The 12,484-nt window shown below is 48.2% G+C and overlaps 1 protein-coding gene across 2 annotated transcripts in view; it reads left to right on the top strand.

The window, feature by feature from the left end:
* Positions 1-12,484, top strand: part of PLPP4 (phospholipid phosphatase 4) — a 118,954-nt gene that overhangs the window by 101,558 nt on the left and 4,912 nt on the right. For both annotated transcript variants that reach the window (XM_007469564.1, XM_007469565.1), the window contains one exon: positions 4,310-4,480. In XM_007469564.1, coding sequence (XP_007469626.1) covers positions 4,310-4,480 — 171 coding nt within the window. The remainder of the gene's footprint in view (positions 1-4,309; positions 4,481-12,484) is intronic.

Raw genomic sequence — 12,484 nt, 5'->3', positions numbered from 1 at the left:
GGGCGGGAAAGCCCCACTCTTTCATCTGCTTCCTAGTTTAGAGGCTCCAAGAGCATCTTTACTTTTCACAGCCAGATCAACATAGAAATATTTACAATCAGCTGCTTCCAGCCAAGAAAAACCTGCTACAAGCTCTGAAAGGAAGGGGCATATGCTCTTCCCACCATCACCATGAGTGCTTGTGTGTGTGTGTGTGTGTGTGTGTGTGTGTGTGTGTGTGTGTGTGTGTGTTCTAAACTCTGTTCTACCCCCGAAGAGGTGGACTCAGTTTTCTCTCACACCACTGGCTTGGGACTGTTCTAATCATATTTCTGTTAAGAATGTTAGCAAAATATGAATGCATTTATCCTGTTTTATAATCCCGATCTTCCAAAATGTCCAGTGCTCTGCCTGCATCTTTGCTCAATTCTCAGTTTTATTTCCTAATCATGCTGGAAGCAAGGACCGTGTTTTCAGGGGGAAGACGGTCACTTGGAACAAATGTCATCTCACCTGCCCCTCACTAGCATAAAAACTTCTACGGCCCCTCAGGGTCTCAGATGCATGTTTCTTTGAGAAGAGAAGAGGGTGGTGTTTGGCTAGAATTGGAAAGAATTTCTTTGAAAACCTTTCTGTTTTCTTTTTCTCCCAGTTGAACTTGAATCTGAGCCTTGGTAAGTCCCAGGATCTCAGAGCTGGAAGGCTCATGGGAGATTACATCCTGGTCCCAAACCCCCAGCCTCGCAGGAGGAGGTGGCAGAAAAACTGTGGGATCCTACGAATTCAGGATGGTTTGGTAGAGCCTAATTCTTATTCAGTTGGTATTTGGGAAAGCAGGAATTTTGACAAAGCACCTGAGCTGCGCACAGCTGGGACGTGCCTCCTGGGCCAGAAGGAAGTGCCTCAGAAGCCCTTTGCCAAAGGACGTCATGCTGGTTCAATAACTGTAGGAATATCAGTGAGAAAGTGACAAGCATAAGGTTTAGCATGGAATCTGAGTCTCTCATGTCAGCTAGACAAGGGTGCACAGTGCTGCTTTAAAAATGCTGCCCGGAGGCCCAATAGGATGTGAGACTGGCTGCTGCTGGTTGCCCACATGATCCAGGCTGTTGAACTCAGCCTTTAAAATGCCTTTGAATTCCTCCTCCTTTTCAAAGAAGTAGATGCTTCTCCATTTTGGAGGACCTGCAGCGTGGGTCCCACTGAGCGGGAGAGAATATGCTTTACCTGCTCTCCAAAGAATGAGCCACAGCCTCCACTGTCAAAACTGGCCAAATTTGAGTTCCTGGGGGCAAGGAGGTGACCGGGTGGAAGCTGAGGGTCTGGCCTCAAACCACCTGCCCCAGGACTTGACCTTGGAGGGTTTTCAGCGGCCCCTTCTCTTGTCCATCTTGTGAATATGCCCAGAGGCTCAGGGCTGTTGGCTGCTGAGCCGGGACTCATATGTCTTAAAGTCTCCAAACCATTTTTTATGGGGACACATCCAAATTCCTGCTCAACATTCCCTCTACGCTCATTGATCTTCTTTTTAATGAGACCTTCTTTTCCCAAGAGATGACAACTTGGCAACACCCAGGGCTGCCTCTTCTCTGATTCAAATCTTGGAAACTTTCATCCATAACCCTGCAAAGCCCCAGGGCAGATCTTTTAGGCTCGCCACACTCAATGTACAGTCATCCCTCAGCATCCTTTGGGGAATGGTACCAAGAGCCCCACAGATACCAAAATCCATGGATGCTCAAGACGCTTATATAAATGGAGTAGCAGTAATTAGGTGGGTGGACTGCTAAACTGTCAGATTTGAACGAAGTCCGTTACTCCTCCTGTAAGAGCTCAGAATGGGGCCGGTACCCACCAGAACCAAGTGTCCAGCCCTCCCCCAGTCTGTTACCTCAGGGCAGAGTGTGAACGAAAAGCAGAAACAGAGCAAAGTGGGAAAGGATGGGCAATTAAGAACCCGTTGCACTTGCTAGGAGGGTGATGGCCAAATGGGGCCGCTTTGGACACCCTGTAAATCATTTAATACCCTTCATCACAGCAAACAATCTAGAACGGGCCTGGGCAATGCAGTTTTGTGCATAGTTTTACTTTAAACAGAAGATTCAATATATGTTGGCACTGCTTTCCTGTTTGAGTATTCAAAAATGTTTAAGTGCTTCATTTTTATTCCGGAGATAAACCTGGCTTAATATCCTGTTTAAAAAAAAATACTCTGTTACCTTGTTTAATTTGATTGCTGAAAAAGTTCTGCTTTGGTACAAGCTTGTTTTCATACTTGGGGAACCCCGTTTAAGAAGACACATTATTGTCAGAGATAATTTGTTAAAGTTGCAGGTTATTCATTTTTATGCACTATAACCATGATTATCTTGAACCTACAATTTAGGCTCTTGCTTTTTTTCTCTTAACATTGTGTCCTAAGTATTGTCTGTAGCGCTACATAATCACAATAATTTCCATGGTTGCATCATAATCCATTGAATGGAAATATCCCAGTTCTTTATCTTTACATTTTCCCATAATTATAAATAACTTTGAGCAGAATATCTTCTAGATTTCTCTATAGTTTTGTATTATTTCCTGAAGATGGACTCTCAGAGATGTTGTGTAAAGAGGATGAATGTGCTGTAGGCCAGACCTTCTCAGACTTTGGGGCACACACAGCTCGCTTGTGGATCTGGTGAAATACGGATTCTAACTCAGTAGGTCTGGGGTGGGTCTGACATTCTGTATTTGTGACAAACTCACTGATGGCGAGGCCGCTGCTCAGGTTTCAGACAGTCTCTTAAAGTCCTCGGTGTTATGGCATTAGACCCATTCTACCAAATCTACCAAATCACTGTGCGGTCTGGTTACCTAGGAGCTCTGCCCCTCAGGCCTCAGCAGTATTTTCTCACCAAGAGAAAAGTTTTAAATAGGCTGGTGTCTAGAGAAGGTGGGAGCTGTAGCCCCTGCCTTCAACAAAAGCGTCTAAACTCACTCCTGGTTGCCATTAGACTCACCTGGGGAGGACTTCCCTGGTGGCGCAGTGGTTAAGAATCTGCCTGCTAATGCAGGGGACACGGATTCGAGCCCTGGTGCGGGAAGATCCCACATGCCGTGGAGCAGCTAAACCCGTGCGCCACAGCTACTGAGCCTATGCTCTAGAGCCCGCGAGCCACAACTACTGAGCCCACGTGCCACAGCTACTGAAGCCCGTGCGCCTAGAGCCCGTGCTCCACAACAAGAGAAGCCACCACAATGAGAAGCCTGCGCACTGCAGTGAAGAGTAGCCCCCGCTCACCGCAACTAGAGAAAGCCGCGTGCAGCAACAAAGACCCAACACAGCCAAAAAAAATAAATTCAATAAATAAATAAATAATTTAAAAAAAATAGAATCACCTGGGGAGTCCACACACACACACACACACACACACACACACACACACACGCGCGCACACCACTAAGGTCCACTCCAGACCAGAGCAAACAGAATGTCTGACAATGATACCTGGCTACCAGTAGTTTTGAAAGCTTCCCAGTTTTTAAAGGTGACTCCGTGTGTAGCCGGGGTTGAGGACCGTTGTTCTAAGCCCACAGAAAACCCACCTTACTCACTGAATTCAACTGTGGTTTAAACCTGACTGGATGGAAAGCTTGGGGTTCACATACGACCCCCAACTCCACACTTTTGACAATGGATTCAGCACAGCTATGAGTTGTCTTTGCAATTCTAAAAATTAATGACCATAATTTGTAAGAGAAAATAAGGAATTTGTCATCATTGGTTTCTCTGTCAAACTCACTTCTCCACAGCACTTGCTGTTCCAGCTTTACTGAGTGCCACCAAGCCAAAAATTCCTTACTTCCCCTCTCCCTTCAAAGCTATGCTGTCACCACAGTCATTTGTTTTGCATGCACCCTTTTTTCTTGTAGAAATCGACACATTGTATTAAAACTCTCCATTAGCGTGGCCATCACCTTCATTCAGACCGTGAGCCCCTTGAGACCAGATATAGACTCTGAGGCGTCTTTTTATTCCCCCCCACCTTGATCAGTGCCTGTCTAGCACACAGTAGACACCCATTAAGTCATTGTTTAATGAATGAATGAATGAAATAGAATAGATTTTGATCACATGCAAGGCTGGAAGGTCATTCTCATTGTTGACCTATTCTCATTCTCATACCAGCGTGGTTCTAGCAAGAGCACAGATTGCCTAGATGGTGCCTGGCGCCAACATGGCCTTGGCCCTGGTAGTGTGCAAGATGGCAGACAGAATGCTGAGGGCGCCCTGTGTCCCCGCTGCTTCCCATCTGCTAGAGTAACACCTGCCGTTTCTCTTCGGCAGTTGCCTTCTCGGGACTTGGCTTCACGACGTTTTACTTGGCGGGCAAGCTGCACTGTTTCACCGAGAGTGGGCGGGGCAAGAGCTGGCGGCTCTGTGCCGCCATCCTGCCCCTGTACTGTGCCATGATGATCGCCCTGTCCCGCATGTGCGACTACAAACATCACTGGCAAGGTGAGTTCCTGCCTGGGGCCCGCCCAGTCCTTGGGCCGTCTGCCTCTCTCCTGCAGGGAAGCGGGGAGACATACACCTACTGGGGAGAGGTAAGTGCCCACTGTGAGAAACCAGAGTAGGCTGAAATGACAGAGCAGACACGGTTTTAAAGAAAATGCGCCTGTTCAGGTGAGTGTTGGCCTTCATACTGTCCTTGCTGGGGACAGAATCGGAGTTCCTCCTCCTCCTTCATGCTCCAGTAGACCCCTCAGGTCCTGCTAGGATGGCAGGCACTCAGTCACAGACTCAGATGGACTTCCCTGCTGGACCCCTTGCCTCCATCTCAGACTTGATGCCAAGTGGTTGTTGGCTCCTTTCACATCTCAGATCCATCCCACAAGGACATATCTGTCACCATGTCCAGCCCAGGGATGGATGCCAGCAGCCACTGCAAGGCTGAGTGAGGCTTACCTGTATGTATCAGTCCTGGGGTATCTGTGCAAAGTCAAAATAACACAGAACAAGTGAGGGGCTTGTTCCTGGAATAAAACTAAACCATGCCACGCCCCTCTGCAGATCGGCTGCAGCTCTCAGCTTGACTGGACCACAGTAGCATCTGCCACTGCAAGAAAGGGAGCAGAGGCAGAGGCGATGTCCACAGGATGTGTGGCCTCTGGGAGCGCAGGGTCTAGGGCTGTGTTTCCCAAAGGCCGATCGTCAGATCACTTGGACCAGGCCGCTCTGAGCTAGGAGCTGGATTCTTGGGGGTGGGTCTGGAGTGGCGGTCAGGAATCTTCATTGTTAACAAGCCAGTTTGTTAATTCTGATGACATCTGAGAATTACCATGGAGAGCTCCACTGTGTCAGCTTTCAGCAAACGCACTGAATTAAATGCGCCTAATCCAGCTTCCCTGGACGAGTGGCCTCTTCCACGATTGGTCTGTGGCCTCCACCTGCTCTTCCTTTCCTGTCTTCCTACTGTCAGCAGGTGCCATCCCCCTCCTCCCCCTTTTCTGACCGCCGTCTTCTCACCTCTTCCCAGGTGTTCCAGTAGTAGTGAGGCGGCAGTTGAGGCTAGAGGTGAGGGGAACTCCTAGTTGGAGGTGCCTTTGCCCCACCTTCTCCGGCGGCCTTCTGCTCCTTCTCTGGCCTCAGCTTCACCCTCCACCCTCCTGGAACTCACGCTCTGGGTGTCATGAGCCTCCAGCTTCAGCCTGGCCGGTGAAGGGGGAAAGGGAGACTGATGCGTGGTCTGGACAGGTGGAGGCATCAAGCACCGATGGGGGTCTTGAGGCCATGCTGGTGGGGGCAGTCAGTCGAGGCCCATCAGGCTGGACCCGGAGCCCTCCCTTGTTCTCTGCTTTTATCAGTGACTTGGATGAAGTTCTGGATATATGAGACCACGTAATGAGAGAGGGGCAGGGAGAGGATCGCTGAGCCAGCAGCACAAGGACATAACCATTGCACCCTTGGAACTAGGAATATTTTCCAGCAGAATCACTGTGGCGCGTATGATTAGGGCACTTCCCCATGAGAACTGTTATGGGCTAGATGGCATTTCACGGACTGCTTCTCATTTATCCTTGTAAACTGTAGTTTGTTCTTCTGAACATGGGAACAATAATCCCCCAATATTTCCCAGTGCCGTTTCACAGGCAGAATGAAATAATGGATCTGAGCGTACTTTGTAAATGAAAATGTATTGCACAAATGTGAATCGGTATTGTCGTTGCTTAGTGCATCATTTCTAAAGAAGGATGTGTGTGTTTCCCAAACCACTGAGTTCAAGGTGGACATGCTTTTGGAACATGGTCTGTTTGTAAGCCATGAATCCCTGGTTTCCACTTTTTTTCAGCCACTTAGGACCTGACAAATGATTAAGGGTTTTAGAGTTGAGGTTTTGGCTTCATCTTGGAAGGTAGTAAGAGCTTTTGGGTAGTGATCTTGTCTTGAAAACCTAAGACGTGAGGTTGGCCTCTATTAAATGCTCTTTTGTTACTCATTACCGAGCTGCGGCTGGTGTGTCATGAAAGGATGAAGGATCACAGCTCTTGGCTTTGGGGAAATGCTGGACTTCTGATGCAGCTGGTGCACTCGAGGCCTGCTGACAACAGGGCTTCACACCCATTCTATCCAACTGGCACAGAAAGGAACTTGGAGCAGTAGAGGGAGAATATTAATGCTCTGTGGGCTGATGGGAAAGCAAAGCAAGAGAATCTATGATCAGTGATGTTTAGGGCCGTACTTGGGATGGGGCGGGGGAACCAAAATTGCATCATGGTAGACTCCTGCAGCCAAAACTGAATGTGCCTCAGTTGGTACAGGTCATGGGTGTGGCCCAACTATCCATTCAAGCTGTGCCATCGTCTGTTCAATTTGTACCCTGGAGTCAGCCAGGAGTGGAGTGTGCCTTTCCTTGGATCCTCTAATGGGCTCTGAGTCAGGCTTATTTCACCTGAATTCCCCTTTATGATGCCATCTGTCACTGTCTATACCAGTGGTCTCAATGCGGGCAACTGAACCTCCCAGGGGACATTTAGTAATGACTGGAGACATCTTCACAAGTAGAGGTGGTGTTTGTGGTGGGTGCTACTGGCATCTAGTAGGTAGAGGCCAGGGATGCTATTAAACATCCTACAGTGCACAAGATAGCACCTTCCCCACAGCCCCGAATGTCTGTTGCTGAGGTTGAGAAAGCCTGACCTGTAGCCACATCTCAGCTCCATCTTTCTTTCCCTTATTACGTGTTAAGAAGACGCAGTGTTCAGTGAGTGGAAAATTGTATTCATTCAACACTCACTTATTAAGGGAGAAATCAAAGAGGCTGCCAAGGTTTCCAGCTTGGAGAAGGGATGGATAGTGAGGCCTTTGACTGCTGTGAAGGTGGGTGTTTGAGGCAGGATGCCCGACCGAGATTAATAAGTTGTTGCTCTTTGGTGGACTGAGGTGTCCAGTGACGGTGGGCGGGGGTCATCTGTCATGATGAGAATTCACGGGGAGACCCGTAGGCAGCAGCACAACCTGAGAACCTCTCGTTATAGACTTTAGTTAACAACATTAATATTATGAGACTTTTATGACTCCATTCCAATTTTGATTTAAGCAACTGTGCCTGATGTGGAAGGATATCCAATTACTCGATTACATATTCATATACAGTAAATAGCCCATAATCTCGAACGCTTTGCTCTGTTCATTATCATAGTGGTTTTCTGTTATCGACGCCCTTCTGGTCTTTTCTGCCTTTCCAGCTCCACTCCAAACACGCAAGTCTGTTGTTTCATTAAGTGAGGAAAATGGAGGGCACAGGCCATGGTCTGGAGGGGCAGCGAAACACTTAGCAGGACCTCTTCAGAAATAAAAGTACTGGCTGGATAATAAATCTTTATCTGGCTAAGGTTCTCCACGTCTTTGTGACATGCTGGCTTTCGGGTCAGCCAGAAGCTAGAGAGTCCATGGGTGATGCTGACCACAGGGCCAGTGCTTCACAAAGAAGCTCACCTTTGTGATTAACTGTGTGTTTTCAGAGTTAAAACTTGTGGAATTTCCATGCTGGGAAGAACATCTGTAGAGAAAAATGCACAGAAAGAACAGAGCACCTCATTGAACCCTCTTCTGCCCCAACTCACAGTCTTGTGTGAGTGTGGTTTCCAGTCAGTGGACAGTTATAGATAGAAGTGGCAGGAGTGTGTTGTTTTTCTCCATTAATGGACATAATGAGGAGCTGCCTCTGCCCTCAAATCCCTGGATCTGGGTCCAGGCTTTCCTTGTGTGACTCCAGCTTTCGGGTAGCCTTCTAACCAACACTGATTCTCTAATCATAGGTCATTTTAAGCAGCCCTGAGTGCCTGTGTAGTGTTTCGTCATAAGAAAGAGCACCTCCCTCTGAATATAATCCAGAAAACCATGTCTCAAGGGAGGAAGCAGTCATTTGTTTCCACCCAGCCTGAGGCTGGAACGCATCCATGTCAGTCACAGATGCCGTGCTTGACTGGGCTGAACATTTCAAGATGGTGCCATTGCCTTTGCCAGGTTTCTCTGACTGGGCTGTGAAGGGTCTGTGATGTGAAATGAATTTATGTGTAGTTTCCAGTCTCTGAGCCACAGTAAAAAGCCAGGTAGAGGCTGCTCCCTCCTCTCCCCCCACATTCACACACACACACACACACACACACACACACACACACACACACACACACACACACACGCACACACACACACACACACACAGAGTTGAGAGACACACACTGTTCACCAGGCCTCCCTCCCTTGGGCTGTCAGAAGCAATCTCTAAATTTTCTAAATGAAGTGACTTGAAAAGGAGACTTTGGAATGAAACCATTGTTCCCACCAAAACCCACCAGCCTTACATAGAACAAGGACACTGAGATTCTCCCTCCGAGATCCTCCATCCTGAGTGAACTGATCTCCCCTCATCTTCCCTCTGCCGTCAGCTGTCCCGAGTGGTGGGGTCTGCATTCACATTTGTCTTCAGCTGCCAAATGCTGCTTGGGGTCTGGGGACCTCTGAGCCTTGACTGCCCATGAGTCTGCCCATCTCTGCCTTCATACCCAGGGCATCCCCGAGGGAGGGCTCAAGCGGTCTGCAGCCCCAGGCCGCCCCCTCCCTTTTAATCAGAACCCACTGGACAGGGAGCTTTGGGCCTCAAGAGAGGCTTTCTCAGCCAGGCCCTCTGCCCTCTGCCCTCTGCCCTGGCGTCCCTCATTTCTTAGTTCCCAGGGAAGATAGGTTTTGGCTTCTCCCAAGTCTCGTTGACCACCTGGCTTCATTTATTCCAGGGAATGCTCCCCTCTGTTTTCTGTGATTCTCTCTGGTTTCTTCTCTTGGCTGTATGTTCAGAATAGTTCCAGAATCCAACTTCCTTTTCCCACTGTAGTCCACCCTCACCTGTTGCCTGGATTATTGCTGAAGCCCTGCTACCATTCTCCCTCCTTCCTCCTTTGCCCCTCACACTGCAACCAGAATGAGCCTTTAAAGCCCTGTCACATGTGGTGCCTCACCTCCGCGAAAAGCCCCTGGTCACTCCCCATTGCTGTCAGCATCAGAGCCCAGGTCCTGCAGTGGCATTAAGATCTGGTCCCTCAGTTCCTGCCTCCCTGTTAGTATTCTGCACTGCCCCTCCTTGTTCATGCCAGTGCCTTCCCAACTCAGGACCTTTGCACTGGCTCTCGCCCGTGCCTGGATTGCTCTTCTCTCAGATGTGTGTGTGGCTCCTTCCCTTCCCCCTCCTAATCTTAGGTCGAGTGAGGCCGTCTTAAGTGACCATTCTGCTGAAATCGCAGCCCGTCCACCACACTCCCTGTGGCTCTCACCTTTGCTCATTTATTAACACCGTCTGACAGTCACCTTTGCTCATTCATTACCACCGTCTGACAATCACCTTTGCTCATTTATTACCACCATCTGACATCACCTTTGCTCATTTATTACCACCGTCTGACAAACTAAGTCATTTCTTAGTATTGATTATTGTCTGTTCTTATCTACTTGAGTAGGAGTCTGCAAACTTTTTCTGTAAAGGGTCAGATAGTAAATATCTTAGGCTTTATGTGGGTCCTACAGTCTCTGTTGTAGCTACTCAAGTTGGCAGTGGTGGCGTGAAAGCAGCTATAGACAGCATGTAAATGAATGGTGCACATAGTTTGCTGAGCTCTGTACTAGAATATACTCTCTCTGTGTGCAGGGATTTGTGTCTCTTTTGTTGGCATGACACTTAGTAGGTACTTGTGTTAGTTTCCTAGGGCTGTTGTAACAAAGTTCCACAAACTGAGTGGCTTGGAAGAATAGAAATCGTCTCATGGTCCTGGAGGCTAGAAGTGGAAAATCAAGGTGTTGGCCGGCCACACTCCCTCTGACACCTGTACGGGAAAGAGCCTTCCTTGCCTCTTCCAGCTTATTAGCCCCAGATATTTCTTGGCTTATGGAAGCATAATTCCAGTCTCTGCCTCCATCTTTACATGGTATTTTCCTTGTGTTTCTTCACATCATCTTCCCTCCGTGTGTGTCTGTCCCTGTGTCCAAATTTCTCCTCTTTATAAGGACACCAGTCGTACTAGATTAGAGCCCATTCTACTGATCTGATTTTAACTTTCTCATCTTTGTACGGACTCTATATCCAAATAAGGCTATATTCTGAGGTACTGGGGGTTAGGACTTCAGCATATCTTTTGGAGGAACAATTCTTGATGCATAACAGTGCTCAGTAAATATGTGTGGAACGAATGAATGAATGATTTTGACTAAATCATATTCCTTTCTTACTAGTATCATTTTTTCTATACACTGGTTTTACTAAAATTATTCTTCGCAAGTTCCTTCTCTTCAAAAAGGAACAAAAGAAGTGAACTTTACAGTTCATCCATTCACTCATTCATTATGTTGCCTGTGTGCCAGACATTCTCTGGTGGAGGCACAGTATTGAGGTAGACAGACTTGGCTCTGCCCTGCCAGCTTACAGTGTACCAGGTGGATTGTGCATTCTCTGTGCTATGTAAGTTCTTTTATAGAAACTCAAAGTCACAAAAACAGGACGCTTCATTAGTAGTAGAATAAAAAGAACAGAAACAATCATGTGAGGTTGTTGAGTTATCCAGTGCTGGTATTTACCCTAGGGTCTTGGGTCATAGAGCCCAAGGCACACAAGGTCCCAAGTCACACCAGCTGAGTGATGTTGGATGTTGCCATGGCAACAGAGAGGGATGTGTTCCTCCCAAGGACTTGACAGCACATCTTCAGAAGCCTTTCTGCTTGTTTGTGTCGGAGCAGGTGAGAAGGGCTGTCACCTCAGTAGGCCAGACTCCATGAGACCCTTTCCTGTCCTTTGACCTCATGAGAAGGGGCTGGGGTCATGCCCATTTTATGGGTAAGGATTCAAATCCAAGTTGCCTGATTCAAAGTCTAGCCCTCTTTCTACTACCATTAGAGCATACTAGGTGTTGATTCTAACCTCCCCTTTTAAGTAGCTTTGTTGAGGTATAATTCATAACTCATAATTCATAAATTCTCCCTTTTAAAGTGCACAATTCAAAGGTTTTTAGTATCTTCAGAGTTGTGCAACCATCACCACCATCTAATTCCAGAAAATGTTCATGTCTTCCATCCACTGCAGCCCCTGGCAGCCATGAATCTACTTTCTTTCTCTGGATCTCCCTCTTCTGGACATTGCATATTCTGGGCATCACACAATATGTGTGGCCTTTTGTGGCTGGTGGTGTCTGTTCTTTAGTGCATCTTGTAAATGTTGTTCAGTGCATCTCAGTTCACCAAACATTTACTGAATGTTTGCTGGGCTCCGGGAAAATGAAGGTGAGGCAGTCAAGGGGGCAGTCAACACCGAGAGGTAGATGTGGGCTGAGAGGTGCACAGGCAGCAGCCCAGAGAGCCAGTGGGGACCCTGGTCCAGGCTGAGGGGATGTGGAACACCCTTCTTTTCCAGCTCACACCAGAAGCCTAGTCAACTTACATCCTATAGACTTACAATGACACCACCTCCTGAGAGAAGATGGACCTTCCTTCAGTTTCTCAGACTTGCCACGCCCCTTCCTTCCTCTGCCTAGAAGACTGCGCTGTCCTCCCTGCCTCCACTTCCCCCTCCCCCGGGTTCACACCTGGTTATCCTGCGGGGCTGGCTGGTGGGTCTTATCCTCAGTGAAACTTCCCCGGTCCAGACAAGCCAGGCCACTCTGCTGGCTGATCTCACAGACCCACCTTCTCCCTCATGGCGCGCACTATAGCTGCAGCTCACTGATAAGACTGTCACTTCCCCTAGGACTGGGAACGTGTCTAAAAGTTTTGTTCAGCCTCGTGTCCTAGGACCGGGCATCATGCCTGACACCTGATCCCCATGCAACATACGTGATGGATGAATGACATGAAGGCTGAGTGAGGAGACTGCAGCGTGTGTACTCTGGGGACACGGAGCTCCACATGTGCCCCCATTGAATCACAGCCCCGCCCTGTCCCATGCCACCATATTTGGGGTGAAGGTCAATCCCAAGTAGTTTC

The sequence above is a fragment of the Lipotes vexillifer genome, unplaced genomic scaffold (genome assembly GCF_000442215.2).
Source record: "Lipotes vexillifer unplaced genomic scaffold, Lipotes_vexillifer_v1.1 scaffold240, whole genome shotgun sequence".
Lineage (NCBI taxonomy): Eukaryota > Metazoa > Chordata > Mammalia > Artiodactyla > Lipotidae > Lipotes > Lipotes vexillifer.
This window is presented reverse-complemented; position numbering and strand designations above follow the sequence as displayed.